This window comes from Oxyura jamaicensis, chromosome 1 (assembly GCF_011077185.1).
Source record: "Oxyura jamaicensis isolate SHBP4307 breed ruddy duck chromosome 1, BPBGC_Ojam_1.0, whole genome shotgun sequence".
In the NCBI taxonomy this organism is placed as follows: Eukaryota; Metazoa; Chordata; class Aves; order Anseriformes; family Anatidae; genus Oxyura; species Oxyura jamaicensis.
Window position 1 is genome coordinate 126460997 of NC_048893.1, and position 14288 is coordinate 126475284.

Genomic DNA, 14288 nt, shown 5'->3' on the forward strand with positions numbered 1-14288 from the left:
CCTTTTCCCTTCCCTTTTCCCTTCCCTTTTCCCTTCCCTTTTCCCTTCCCTTTTCCCTTCCCTTTTCCCTTCCCTCTCCTGCTATTTCACCTCTTGGATGCACACATTCCCTGGAAAGTATCAAGAATAATCCTTCTACCCACGCATAATGTGCCAGCACCCTTATTTTGTGTGGGAAGATCTTCTATATTTGAAGCCAGGGCCATCTGCTTAGTTCAAAAAAAATAATAATAAAAAAAATCCCCATAAGGTTTCTTGCAGTTTTCTGCAAGGGCAGTGGCCACAGTTCTTCTGTATAACTTTAAAAGGAAAATCCAACTCATCCTATAGTAATAATATTTGAAGCTTATCTCCTATTTATCACTTATCTCAGAAGTTGAGACTCATTTTGCTTACTGGATCAAATTTCCCACAGTTGCCATATGCTGGTTACTTCTTTTTAGTGGCTTCACAATCCATTAACACTTTTTATAATCTGAAACAAATGGGCACTGCGCATAATGTAGCACAGGGGAGGTGGAGGCAGAGGAGGCTCACAATGAGTGCATTCAAACTATGTGAAAATGTAAGTGGGGAAAATATGACTGTGTCAGTAGAACTTGTCGGGGGGGGTTAAGGAATAGCATGTAATAGCAAATCATTGGTATTTTGAAGGCAAAAGAATGAAACTTCTTAAAAGAAGCAGAACTCCAGAAAGACTAATGAGTAAGTATTTGGTAACTTCCAGTGTTTTAAATATAATGTCATAGTCTCTAGCTGTCATCCCTGCTGCATGGGTATTTCCTGAGTGCAGGATGACTCTTAACCATCTCACTTTTAAATGCATATTTCCAATTGACTCTGGATCTGTTAAATCCTCTCTAAAAAAGGAACATTATAGAATAAACTGATAAGATAAAACATGCTGCTGTTCTAGATGAAAGTGGTTCATGCTTCTGCTGTTGCATTTGGGAATGTAAGCATAAATATATGGTAAGCAATACAAAAGCTATTGTGAAAAGAAAATTGACAAAAGCTTAGTAAAGGTCTAAGGTAGAAACACAACCTGTGTTGCTCACTTACGTCCCTGGTCTATAATTTTTTTAGAATGAAATGCTGAAGAGTGCTCCCTTGCCAAGGAGGAACTGAAGCAACTTCAGTATTGTTTTGAATCGCCAGTCCTTACCGTGAAGAGTACTGTTCCCTGTCTGTATCTGGAGAATGGAGTTGGGATCTAACTAGAATGAGAAGCTTAGGAAAGTTTCATAAAGCTTTAAGATTAATACATGAAAGAAAGAGAGGGCTTATCTAAAAATCCAGAGAAGAGTTACTGAAATGTTCCTTGGGCATAACCTGAACATGGCTTTCCTGCTCCTGAAAGGTGCAGCACACACAAATGGTAGCCTACTTTGTTTGTTCAGGTAATTTGATGTGTTTGAGGATATTTGTTGGATCTAACTGACCTCTGTAGCCTAAAGAGTTAATCTAGAAATATATGCACATACTGTGAAAGATCAATAAAGTGGTTTCAGTGCTTGTGAAAGAAATCTTTCTGTCCTGGTTTATGCATTAGAAAGGATAATACACGTGTTCAACATTTGTGAAGTGTCTCAGCAAACACAAAAAAGGCAGTCTGTTTAGTTTATGTACTTCATTTTGCAAGACTGTGCTTTAGTGGTAGGTTTCCAAGCAAAAACATGCTTTCTCTTCTATTCTCACATGCACTTCAACTATTCTGTATAGCAACAAAAGGTTAAAATTCAGGCTGAAATGTGCTGCAAAGAAGAGATGGAGGCAGAAATTCCTCCTATAACGCCTACTGTAGAGAGAGAGAACTTCTTCCCCCACGTCTCTAAATTTAAGGTATACACCTGCACTGAGAAGCAAAGGCTTTTCAAAAAAGAAAATGACAAGTTGGGTAGTAGAAATTACAAATGTTTTAAGAAGGAAATAGCTGCTTTTATGTCTTCTCTCTGTGTAGCAGTTCTGACTATCTGCTCAGCTTTCAGTGTGCAATTTACTTTTTTTTCTGTGGGATTTCAGGGGGCTTATTTGCTGAGGATATTTATAACAGTGCTTCAGCTTGTAGAGGTGAAGAGTAGGGACCCTAATGTATTGGTAATAGGTATTTTGTGTCCTGAGGAAAAATCTTGGACAATAGCTACCACTTTGGAGCAGCATGTCTAACACTTCATCAGATGATTCAAAATTGTGGGAGAATTACATATGACTTTGGTTCTGTAGGGCATCTCACTTGTTTGACTGCTGTATCTTGGATTAATGGCTTTTTTGTGTTTGTTTTGTAGGAAGTCTCAAACCCTTTTTCTTTGAAACATTTAGCAGACAGATGAAATTTTGTCAGAATCCATGGTGATGTGACATTACAAATATATTGTAGGTAGGAAATAAAGAGGAGCATGGCTTTTGGAGAGAGAAGGGTTTCCATGCTCTTAAGCATGCAGGCACTCGAGTCTTTCTGGAGTTGCTACACTTCAGAGCTACATATCTGTGAGGAAGCCACCCTATAGTTGAGCACAAGATATTCCTCCCCTCCCCAGTGTGGGATCAGACCCTGCAGTACGCCTGGGACCTGTGAAGCTGCCTAGCTGCCTGAGCTCTGCCCAGCCCTGTGTAGGATGAAATGTGAGGAAACACTTCCTTCTCTTCCTCACCCTGCTCCATGCCAACTCGCATCGCTGTCCATGCAGTCCTCCAGACACCTGTAAGCCTGTGCCACAACATCTAAAATTCACGTCAGCAGTGAGCACAACTAAGCCAGGAAGAGACAGAGTTATCGTCAGCACCATGGTACGCAGCCAGCAGCGTAGGGCTTGCCTTGGTCTTGATGTGATTGGTGGCCCAGCTCCAGTACTTCGTGTTCCCAGCTCTCCAGCCTTGATTTTAAGGGGGTCTGCTATTCTATGGGGGCCTGATCCTCTGTCCCGGGACAGCCGTGAGAGCCCAGGGTGCTGTAACATATGGGTATGTGTCTGACTGAATGCTGGGGGCTCTTGCATTTATAGGAGAAATTTCAGACTCACAAACTTCTACCACAGTCTGAAGATCATCTCTGCCTTAACTTGACACCTTCAGCCAGATTCCGCCCATGAGGGAAGTGTTTAGAAAGCAGTAAAAATAGTAACAATCCAGGAAGACAATTTTGCTAGGCTGAGTTAAAAGGACAGGAAGGGACACGTGAGGGACTCATCCTACTTTGTAGCAAATCAATCTCTTTTTGAGTGCCAGTGGTTTGGGGGGTTGTTTTTGTGAGATTAATATAGAAGAACAGAAACTATTTCTGCCTGGAGGAGCAGGCATAGCATGTCCTGAACATTTTCTATGGCTTTCTCTTCTCACCGCAAGCTGAAGCTTGAAGCATATTCTGAGATACTTGTATGTTGTTTGCTTGCACAGAAGAAAATAGCAGTAGGTGGGATACTGGAAAAGTTAATAGCGCTTACTCAATGTGGAGGTGATAAGCTAGTTTTGTTTCTGCAAGATAGTGACTCACGATGCCAAAGTGAATGCAATAAGTGTGGTTTTTATTTTAGCTTAGTTATTGTACCTGTTGGGGTCTAAGAAAAGCAAGTGAACCTTTGGTAGGAGTAGTGTTAGGGTTCAATACCCTTGCAGTGATCTGACCTGTAAAAACCCATCCGATCACAAGAGAATACAGAGGGCTCTTTCTGGGACTTTCTGAAAGGAAGAGTGGTGCCATTGTTTGTGGGGTGCTGTCTGGTGCCAGCGTGCCACAGCGGATGGCGGGTTGTGTGGTATATTTATCGTTTGTCCGAATCTAGTGAATATGAAAAATAACTGGGATTTGAGAATGTGTCCTTGATTGGCAAAGTATTGTGATCAAGCCCCTTTGGGGCATTTGCAACATGAAACATGGTGTTTTACCCTGCTCTGTCTCCTTTTACTTCTTTTCTTCTCTTCATCCCAACCATCCTGATGACAAGTTCCACAAATGAGATTTAATATCTTATTGTCATTGGAGGTTTTTTTTTTCTCAGTCTTCTTTTTTCTGGATCTAAATTCAAAGTTACGAGACTATTTTACCTAAGGTTTCAGTTGATACACCCTCTCCCCAAGAAGCCTGAAATCTCATTTCTGAGTTCACTGGACCTTTTCAGCGGGCACTTCTCTTGCTGCCTTTTTGTGACCTGTAAGAATTGTCATGGTGCAAGAGCCTCCATTTGTAAATGGAGCTGAACTCTCTTTTCTTTAACTCTGTGCCAGGCTGTCATGGCAGTCAACTGAACAACTCTTCCATGGGACCCATCTCAAAAAGAGTGCTTGCAAAGTAAATCTCTGTTCATCCTTTTATGAGAGAGAAAACCCATTTCCACTTTGGTCTTTAATTCCTCTGTCTCCTGCAAAGGTTACTTTATTACTTTGTCTGTTAGTAACTGAATAAAGGCCTCTGAAATCCATCATAAATTCTTTCTCTTTTGCTTTCTGTGAGGCCTTTCTCTGGTAGAATGAAGAGGTCTTGTCCACTATTTTGATGCCAAGCTATGAAGTTTCTCAAAACGTGGAAAAATGTGTGTCCAGCATTTAGCGTCAATTCACAGGTGGTGGTACAGAAACACTGCCAAATAATGTGCAGTATTCTTCAACCGGATTTCTTTAACCCCTTGGATCAGAAAGTCATCATCCACTGACTTGTGCCTCCAAATGCAATGACAATACTGTTGAAGTGAATGTGTGTCTATTAGAGATGATGAAAAAGCTTAACAAAGGGAAAAGCTCCAGGAACTCTTTGTTTCTGGTGGTAATAAACAGAAACACCTCTCCTACACCAGGTGATGTGAAAGCCATTGGGCTGGCATCCACTGGGAGGAAGCATGGCACTGCAGGGACCACTTGGCACATGGACAGGTGCAAATAGATGCTTGAGAGAGATCTGCTTGTGTGCAGGTTGTTGAGTATCTTGAGCCTTACCATGAATGGAAGCAAGAAGTGGAGATGGATCCTGATTCTCAGGAAAAGCTCCTGAGGAACAGTAGAGTCTGAACAAAGAAAGCATTTCTTCTGTGAGATGCTTTCTAAAGGCTGCTTCACAGGCTTTTTTTCTGAACAGTTTTTAGATCTACCTCACTTGCAAGATGCCTGGGATCTCACTGGCATTCTGATTTTCTGCTCTATTCTCATGTTGTTAGGGAGCATGATTTTTGTTCTTAGCTGTGCCGCATATAGAAGATTACATAAATATCTTGGAAATCTTTTTTTTTTTTTTTTTTTTTTTTTTTTAAATGACCATGTAATCTGTAATCTTATGTCTTCCTCCTGGAGAAAATTCTGTTTCACATAGGAGAGGAGGAAGGCAGCCATGCTTCTTCATTACCAAGAAAGCCACCAACTGGCTGCCTAATCACCCAGCTGTGCTAATGAGCCATCACAGCCAGACACATAGAGCTGAGGTGGATCTGTTCCCCTGGCAGTTGTCTCCCAAGGATGTTTTGGTATAGAAGTGCTTTGCCCTGTGCTAAATTAGTGTCATTTCCATCTCCTTCCCCCTGCTCTGCTTCTCCTGGTAGATAGGTATTCAATTTCTAATGTGAAGGGGTTTGTGTCTGAGATTCAGGTCTGCTGTTCATAACCCTCAAGTTAAGCCAAAGGATAACCCCAGGAGAGGGATGGCTTGGTTTTCTCCCTGCAGTATTGCAGTTTAATTTCTGGTAGGAAACTGGTATTTTCAGCAGCATGCCTGTGGTACAGGGCAAATTGAGCTGTGGGTACAAGAGTCCACGTGGCTTTATACTGGGCTGCGTGAATGTCTTTTAGCTCAGAAATCCTCGATGGCAGGGTCTGCCCCAATGCTTGGGGCACCTCCAGCATGTGCTTTGGTGAAAGCATGGTGCTTTTTGCTACCATGCTGCTCTTTGCTACCATGAAAGAGTGGCCTTCTTTTATTGTTGTAGGGGTTTTTTGTTTGTTTGTTTGTTTTCTGAAATGTATCAAATAATATAATTTGCTAAAAAGATTTTATCGGCTGCACTTCCTTCTTTTCAGAAAGAGTGAAAATTTGTTAAATATGCTTGCAAACCAGGAGAGAGGGAGGGATTAAAACTTCAAACAGCGCTGCTAAAAACAGCCCGGGCTGCTTTTGTTTAGACTTTCAAAATGCAGCAGCTTAATGCCTCCATTGTACGGCGGGGAAATATGCTAATTCGAAGCACATTTCCCATCAGAAGCCCTTTCAGCCGTGTCATCACCGAGATATGAAGGATGATAAAAGCAGGGGGCGAGGGGAGGCCCCGCGTTATGGGTGCGCGGCCGTGCCCCATTGTGCACGGGGCTGAATGGGGCTGACGAGCCCGGTCACCCGTGAAGCCCCCTGGCCCGGGGGCCGGGTGGGTTCCCATGGGCGTCCGCTGCCCCCTGCCCTGCTGGGACCCCCCCGCTGGGGCAGCCTCACCTCCTCAGCCCAACCTGGCTGCATGAAGAGAAAAGCAACTGTCGGTGTTTGGCGTGTATTAAAAATCTATAAGCGCTGCTCTTTTTAAACACTTGGTGGTATATATTTATATATAAAAGCCTAGCTTTTCCTTTTTCTTCCTCCTTAAAGTCATTATAAGAGAGCTTTAAATTGCAGGTTTGGGATCAGGTGTCTGACCCTGTTGGTTTGGAAGTGGGGAGATGCTCAGTTTACCCAGGAAGACTAAATTTGTTTTTCTTTCTAACAGGAGCTGCTGTTACTTTAATGTAGAGAATTTGGGATTAAACAATCTCGAGGTTCTGGTAATGTTGCTATGATATTTGCTTGGAAACAGTTTGAAATGGCAATGAGATTTTTAGCTCTAGCTGTTTGTTTGGCTCTATAAACCTGCTGTATGCTAATGGTGAATTAAACCAAGAAAATGGGCTTTTGATTGCATTTGCAATCTGGTGATGTTCCATCTGCAATAGAAATATATGCTATGATCAAAGAAACAATTAGTTTAAATACTGCTGAGGACCACGGCTGAAATTATTTCCTTAGAAATACTGTTAAAGTGGAGGTTGGTCTTCAGTTTCTTAGCTATACTGCTAGACTTGTGAACGGGCAGATGGGACTGGTTGATTTTGGTTAGGCTTAAGAAGCTGAGATCTTTTTCTGCATCCTGTGGGCAATCTGTGAACTGGATTGAGGGGGAGACCTCTGTCCCTGTTGAGTCACCTGCAGGACCGTGGGCGCACACTTGCCCAAGTACATTTTTTGGTACAAAAACACGGTTCCTCCTATGGACAAAAGAGAACACCTTAGCCAGAGGACTGCCTGTTGTTTCTGCCTTGTGCTTTTCTCCATTATATTTTTTAAGTATTTTTTCTATATAGCCATCCCTTTTCCCTTTGGCTGGTCCCTTAGCTCCATCCTTTTCCTCTCCAAATGGCACAGAGCAGTGGAGCAGATGATGGTACTTTGGGAGTCAGAAGTGGTGATAGAGAGATGTATGATGTGTCTGTAGTACTACTGAGAGCAAAAATACTCAAGTGCCACTTTGTATCACTAACGCAAGGGTCTCCAGAGCAGACACATGATGATGATGCTTTGTGTTTACACTTGGGAAGCTCTGAGTGCAAGAGGGACCGTTACAAATGTGCTGAAACCTAGAGAACAGAAATAAAGTGGGATGGGAATGACGTGAGGAACAGGTTGAGAAAACTAGATGCTAAATTAATTTCACTCTGACTCACAACAAAGTGCTGAAATTGTGGTGTTGAGCTGCTTAAACCAAATGAGTGTTGTGTTTGGAAAGAAATTGGAAAGGAGGGATGTGACTAGGCAGTGTCAGGGCAGGGTCTCTTAGAAGAGGGTCTGGGTGGTTTTTGCAAGGGCCCAGTGCAGCAGGACCCGAGGATCCAGAGTCAGGGATTCAGCCTGCTCATTTTGGAGGAGCTGCTCTCCGTGGGCTGCAGAGGGAGCCTGGCCATGTGAGGCCACCACTGGCCTTTGTCAGCCCACCTTTGTGTTGAGCTTTGAAACATCCCAAGGCTGTGGGGAATGGCCAGGCCGCAGGGCAGCTCCGCCGCTAGGCCACCCAGAGGCCCCCAGCTCACCATGCTTAAAAATGAGGGGAGACAAAGTGTTGGAAATATATACTGTGGGGAATAATCCTGCTTTGGCAAAGGGATTTTGCTTGACAGACTCTTTGGGAATTCAGGCTGAGAGCTGCTACTTTGTCCTTAGCTCACCCTATAGCGCTTTTGTCTCAGAGCTCGCTTTGTATGCAGGATCACCCACCGCCGAGATTCAGCAAAATGAAGGCGTGACATGATCCAGACGGAGCCCCAAACGCACTCCTTGTTGGCAGGTTAAGTCCTGTGCTGTTTATGAGGTGGAGGGTGGGTGTTTTTTTCATTTCGCCGAGCTCCCTGAGTGCACACTTAACTTTCTGAGCGCACCAATGAAAGCCCTGTTAAACACTTCAGGGGCCACCATTTGTTGCCCACCAGCGGCCGTCTCGAAGGCTTTGTGGAGCACAGAAAGAGCCCTCGTGTTATACATGACCGGGCTCCCCAATTCGGGGCCGCTAGAAAGAGGGGATTGGGAAAGCTGGGCTGGTTGTGGTTGCCTGGCACATATTTAGCAGATGAATTAATTGGACACCCTCAAAGTGGAACTTGTTAATGTCCTGCCGCTCTCCTAATGAGGATATCTGCGCTCGCAAAGAGCGTGGGGATTAATTGGGAAGACTTTAGTTGGCATCTTAACTGAGGGCTTCATGACCAGTGTCTTGTATGAGAACAGAAGATATATTTGCAATTCAACAGGCTCTCCATGCCCACAAAGCATAACCAGGCCAGGATCCCAAAGTACAGTTTAATGACACTGGAATGGGAATTTTCAGTAGCAGCAACACAGCTATGGTAGGTGACTTACAAGATGCTGAAACTTTAGACACTGAATACCTCGTACCAGACATTATATTAATGCTTTCTTTTATGTCAACATTTTGACTGCTGGATTAGGTGCGTTTTTCTAAAACATTGACGGTGACTGCCCAATAATCCATGAGTGTCTTGGAGTGAGGAGTGGCTGAGACCAAAGTTGGTGTGGCCAGTCTCAGCCTGGGAGGCTGAGGTGAGCACACAGCTCTGTCAGTGCTCTCACCTTATGGCTCAGCTCTGCCACAAACTCTGGTCTGACTTGGGATCACACGGTCCTCTCTGCCTCTGCCTGGAGCAAGAGAAGCAAAGAAGTCCTACACGGGGGGAGCAGGGACCTCCATTGGTGCTCTCCAGCCTTTATCGGGAAGAGACTGGGGAAATGTGATGTTGCTTGGTTGTGCTTTCACTGTCGAGTGTCATACCTCCTGCATGGCTCTGTAAATTAAGTTTTGCTCTTCACTGTGGTTCTAATGATAATAATAAGGTTTTCTGCTCAACAGAAATGTGCACAATCATATGCATGTTTTCTTCATGCATGTATGTATACACATATATATGGTTTCTGCATACACACATCTATATGAATCCTGCGTGCTATCCCTCAGGAAATTCAGGAGGCATCTTCACCCCTGTCTCTCCCTACACCCCTCCAACGTGGGGTATGTTTTATAATGAGTGCCTCTGTTTCTTTTGGGGGAGCAGGCGGGTTTTGTGCTCCTTTATACTTCTCTACTTTTTCCACGCTTTGTGAAAAGACTGGACTGAGGCCAAGACTGAAGAACAAAACGAGCACTGAATAGATGAGAGATTGTAGGTGGGATGCTGAAGTCTATTGCAAAGAGTGGGAGGGCAATTTTCAAAATCAGAACTGGATGTAAAGTTAACACAGGATTGTCTGATGAAATCCAGCTTTGTGGAGCAGAGGAATAAGTTTGTGTCAAGGCTGAACTCAGTGAAGTTTCAATTTATTTATAGATAGCGGGAAAAAAATCAACTCATAGCCTGCCAATACTGATTCTCTTGCAAACTTTTGTGTTTTGAGACTAAGTTTATTAGCAGGAATGTGTTACAATGATACCTATACTGCCTTCTACAACTCCAGTAGAAATAGCTCCTCTACATGCACAAGAGACATTAATGTAGGTGTGGTAGCAAGTGTGACTTAAACATCTACGATGCTATTTCATTATGTCCAAGTATTAACGAATTCTTGTTAGTCTTCTGAAGTGGCAGCAGGATTTGGCAACAGTAATATAGGAAAGGGTTCACAGCAAAAGAGGAGTAGGTTGGATTGTCCTCAAGGAACAGAATTAAGGGGGTGAAGACAGAGGATGCAAGTGTATCAGTTTCCTGCTGCACTGCAGCATTCCTGCTGCTGAATGCATGACTCAAGGCAGAGGGATAAAGAAGCAAAAATGACAGCTGAGAATCCCCCCTCTGTTGTGAAGGTGGCCGGGAGCACAAAAAAGTGAGATGTGTGCCAAAATAAAGAACCTAGCCCTTAAAATGATGGAGGAATCATTAAAGTGTTTGTAGCACCATTGAAGGGCTTCATATATTAGTTATGTATGTGAGGATGTTGCTGCTCCATGAATGGAAAATATATGTATGATTGAATAACTCAAAGCCTGGGTTTGCTGCCTAATTTTAAATTTAAAGCATTTGAAATCTGCCATACATTACACTTGTAGGAAACTGCATGCTACCATGAAATTGTTGAGCTGGAGGAGAAGCTGAAGATGACTGTCAGGGCTGGTGCTCTGAATGGTGCATGCTGAATGAAAGCTGCTTCTGAAAGAAATATTGGGTTGTCTTTGCTTTTGTTTTTTTTCATAGTCTTTGTCATCCCCGGGTGGTGTCTGCTGAATCCCGGGAATGCGTGAGAGTAAGGATGTGACTGCACTTGTTTTCACTGTTTGAAGGATGTGAGTGACTATGAGGCGATACCTGCCCAGCCTGTAATACAATTTGAATGTCTATTACAGCGGGCAGTATGTGCAGCCAGAGTCTCTCATCTCTTCAGAATATCCATTACATTTCTGTCTACTGGTTTTAAAAGTCCCATAGGAGAGAAGATTTCATTGCTTCCTTTAGAGGCTTGTTTGATGTCAGGAAGTTTGCCTGAAATTTAGTCAGAGTTTTCCTTTTCAACTGCATCCTCTTTTAATTATGTTAAAGTGGTTTTTCCCTTTTAAATATTTATTTATATTATGTGTATGGAGGATTTTCCTACTTGCTCTTAATTTTTCATTGAACTGTTTCTACATTTCTGCACTCTTCCAGCTGTTGTGTAAATAGGCTCCAGTTTGTCAGCATGGTTCTGGCTCTGGCTTGCCAAGAGCGTGGTGCTGCTCCAGGCACTTGTGCACCAGAGAAGTGCAGGAGGTGATGTTACTTCCAGGTTAATTTCAGATGTAGCCTTTTTCATTTGTACTGCTTTTCCCCAGAAGTCTTCAGTGTGGTTGAGATTCCCATGTTCTATCTTTCAGGGTTCTGAATTATTTTTTCCAGTCTGTTTTCAGATGCCCACAGTTCTTACCTCCCTCACCCCTCCACCACTACCCCCCCCAACCCCCCCCCCCCCAAAAAAAAAAAAGTATTAAAACCATTACTTTGGATAAAGAAATAATAACTAGCAAATATCTATCATTTTTTAAATTACTTACATGTTATTGCCTGCCTCTCATAAGCAGAAATAGATTTTCCAGCTGCTTATAAGAACATCATCTACTTTTGCTTTTGTTTTGACCTTGATTATAGCTCTTTGGGCTTTGTCTTTGGTAGCTTGCACATCTCTGCCGTTTGACTATTTTTTGAGACTAGGTCTTGAGACTGTCCGAGGCTTAGCTGCTGGAAAAGCCATTTAGAACCACCTATTCAATCTTTAAGGTATTCTTTTTTCCTTTATGTTCCAAATAAAGCCATCCGTCTGTGTTCTGGTTCAGGCTGTTTCCTGCCTATGATTCTCCTCAGCGGCGATGATTGCAACGGGCCAAAGCTGCAGTCCAGCTGGAAGCTAGTGGGCCAGCCAGAGAAATGCATGAAACCCAACAACCAAACAACGTCTCCTTTGCCTGCCTGCTTGCTGCCAGGTGTTCAGCTTCATGGCTTCACGTGGCTTCATGAAGGAGGTCGCAGGACTGGCACCTTCACACTGTTAAGCTCTACTCATTCTCCTGGACCACCTGCATCAGTGAACTCGGCATTTCCTTAGGTTGTAAAGACAACTACTCTCCAGGCTTAAGCCTTCATTTTTGTCCTTGTACAGAAATCCAAGACTGAGTTCCCTAACTGTAGTGCAGGCTCATATTTTTTTAATAGTCTGCATTTTGTGATGTGGTAAAAGTGCAGTTTTTTTCCACCATTATTTGTTCATGAGATCACTAATTAGGATTTCATTTTCCTAGTAATCTAATATGTCTGAAGAATGGGTCCCAGAGTGGTTTTTTTTTTTTTTTTTAAGTAGTTTCTAGGTACATGACTGCTGCACAACTAAAAGCCTGTTTTCATGCTTTAATTTCATCCACATGGAAAATTTGCTGGCTTTTGCATAAGTATTCATAGGGTTTTATACTCGAGCCTAGGTAACTGGTCTAAAAAGGTCTGACCATGAGCAGTTATACTGAAACATACCAAGTGACTCTATGTGTTTTTGTTCCTTCTCTTGAATATTTTTACATATTTTCTAAAACATGCACACTACCAGTTGTCTTCAAAATTAGTTGTTTGGAATATGTCAGTGTAGTCTGAGGAACAGCCTCTGAATTTTAACCTCAGAGTCTCAAATCTCATAGGATGATCTGAAATTGTTCTTGAGCTATCTGGGAACACTCTTTATTACGGCTCTGTGAAGCCTTTGTAGAAATGGCAAAAATGTGCTCATCTCCTTAAACCTTCTAAAGAATTTTCCCTAGCTTATGATAGAGCTCTTTAGCCTTCAGGAATGTAAACTAGATTCAATGACATTAAAGATAGATGCTTGACAGAAGTGACACATGAATGGAATTGGATTTTTAATATCATTTTAACCCATGCAATTGTAGTGCTTTACTTGACTGAGCAAAATGATTAAATGTGGTTTTTTATTTTTTATTTTTTAAGCTAGATAAAATAGATTAAAACCTCTTTAACGCTATTTTGTAGTGAATGTCACTCGGTCTGCAGTGCCTTCACATATTTTGCTCCACTGCTGTTCTTCATGGGGTCTGGCTGTACGTTTTAGCTGTGTTATCTGTCAGGATTCTGAATTACTTTCCCCAGGTCTGAATGATTTTCGCCAAGCTTTTCTGCTTTAGCAGCAGAACCCCTTGCTGCTCTGCCCTCTCCTCATTTTGTTTTTTATTTTGGTCTGCAAACAAAATGCTGGGGTGAACTCCTAAAATGTAACTTGCCACTTTTCCTGGTAACTGGTTATCTAAATCAGCCTGGTTGGTACAGCAGGTTTTTGCTAAGTATCAGTCTTTAAAGTTTTTGTTTGTTTGTTTGTTTTGTTTTGTTTTGTTTGTAATTTTCTACCTCTGTGGCATTGTCTTTTACCATTTTTCCATAGGCATAGACTTGATGTCTTCCAGTTTGATCATGCACTATGAAAAGGATGTATCTGATCTGGAGAGGGGGTGATGGAGGAGAGAACATGCTGGCTGAGATTAACACGTGATGTGCAAGATCCACACCTGTGTTAGCAGTGGGGGAAATAGTCTATGGTTCGTTCTAACTGCTGTGCTTACCAATGGGGGCACAAGGAGTAAGATTGAGAAATAACTTGAGATGTTATGAACATAAAAGCCATCGTGCATTCCAGCAACCTGGAAAGCAGTAAACAGTGGGGGAGAACAGTGCAGTCATGCATCACTTAGAGCTTTTAGAGGATGATTTAGTAGAATTAATGCCTCCAAATAGGTTATGTTGATGGCCTCTGAAGCCTTCATTTCAAGGTCTTGTGTAGTTTTGGTACCATGCACTTACTTTTGCATTACTTGTTTGGTGAAGGGGTTATCCTAGGAGAAAGTAGGGGAAAATGTTCTCCTGGCTTCTTAGTTCTGTCACGCTTAAAAAGTCCTGAGCCTGCCCAACAAAATCTGCTTGCCATAGGGAAAGCATGCAGTTGTTTGAAGGAGTAGGTGTCACTGAAATAGAAAAAGGGGGTTGGTAAAGGATTTCTTACACAGACAGAACCAAGGATTCATTGAATGTATTTTCTGCTTAAAGAAAGGAAGTTCCAGCTGACGGTTGTATTTTCTGAGCATTTATACTACTTCAGTGTATTAATTTTATAACACTTGGATTTGTTTTTGAACAGGGTTTTTGTAACTTGGGGTAGTTAGAAGTGAGGTTTCAATCCTTTAATCATTTTACCTTCTAAAGTGAGTGAAGGTCATTAACAAGCTGAGGTATAGCCTGTCACAGCTGTGAGCTTCAAGAAGCACAGATTG

The 14288-nt window shown here is 42.5% G+C and overlaps 1 protein-coding gene across 7 annotated transcripts in view; it reads left to right on the forward strand.

Annotated features, from left to right (window-relative positions):
• Positions 1–14288, forward strand: part of GPM6B (glycoprotein M6B) — a 108227-nt gene that overhangs the window by 61152 nt on the left and 32787 nt on the right. The window contains exon 1 of one of the 7 annotated variants that reach the window (XM_035330030.1): positions 686–705. The exons of 5 other annotated variants lie outside the window; for them this stretch is intronic. In XM_035330030.1, coding sequence (XP_035185921.1) covers positions 702–705 — 4 coding nt within the window. In that variant the 5' untranslated portion in view covers positions 686–701. Of the gene's footprint in view, positions 1–685; positions 706–14288 lie in introns of those variants that run through there. One more of the 7 variants, XM_035329603.1, reaches the window with a different exon arrangement.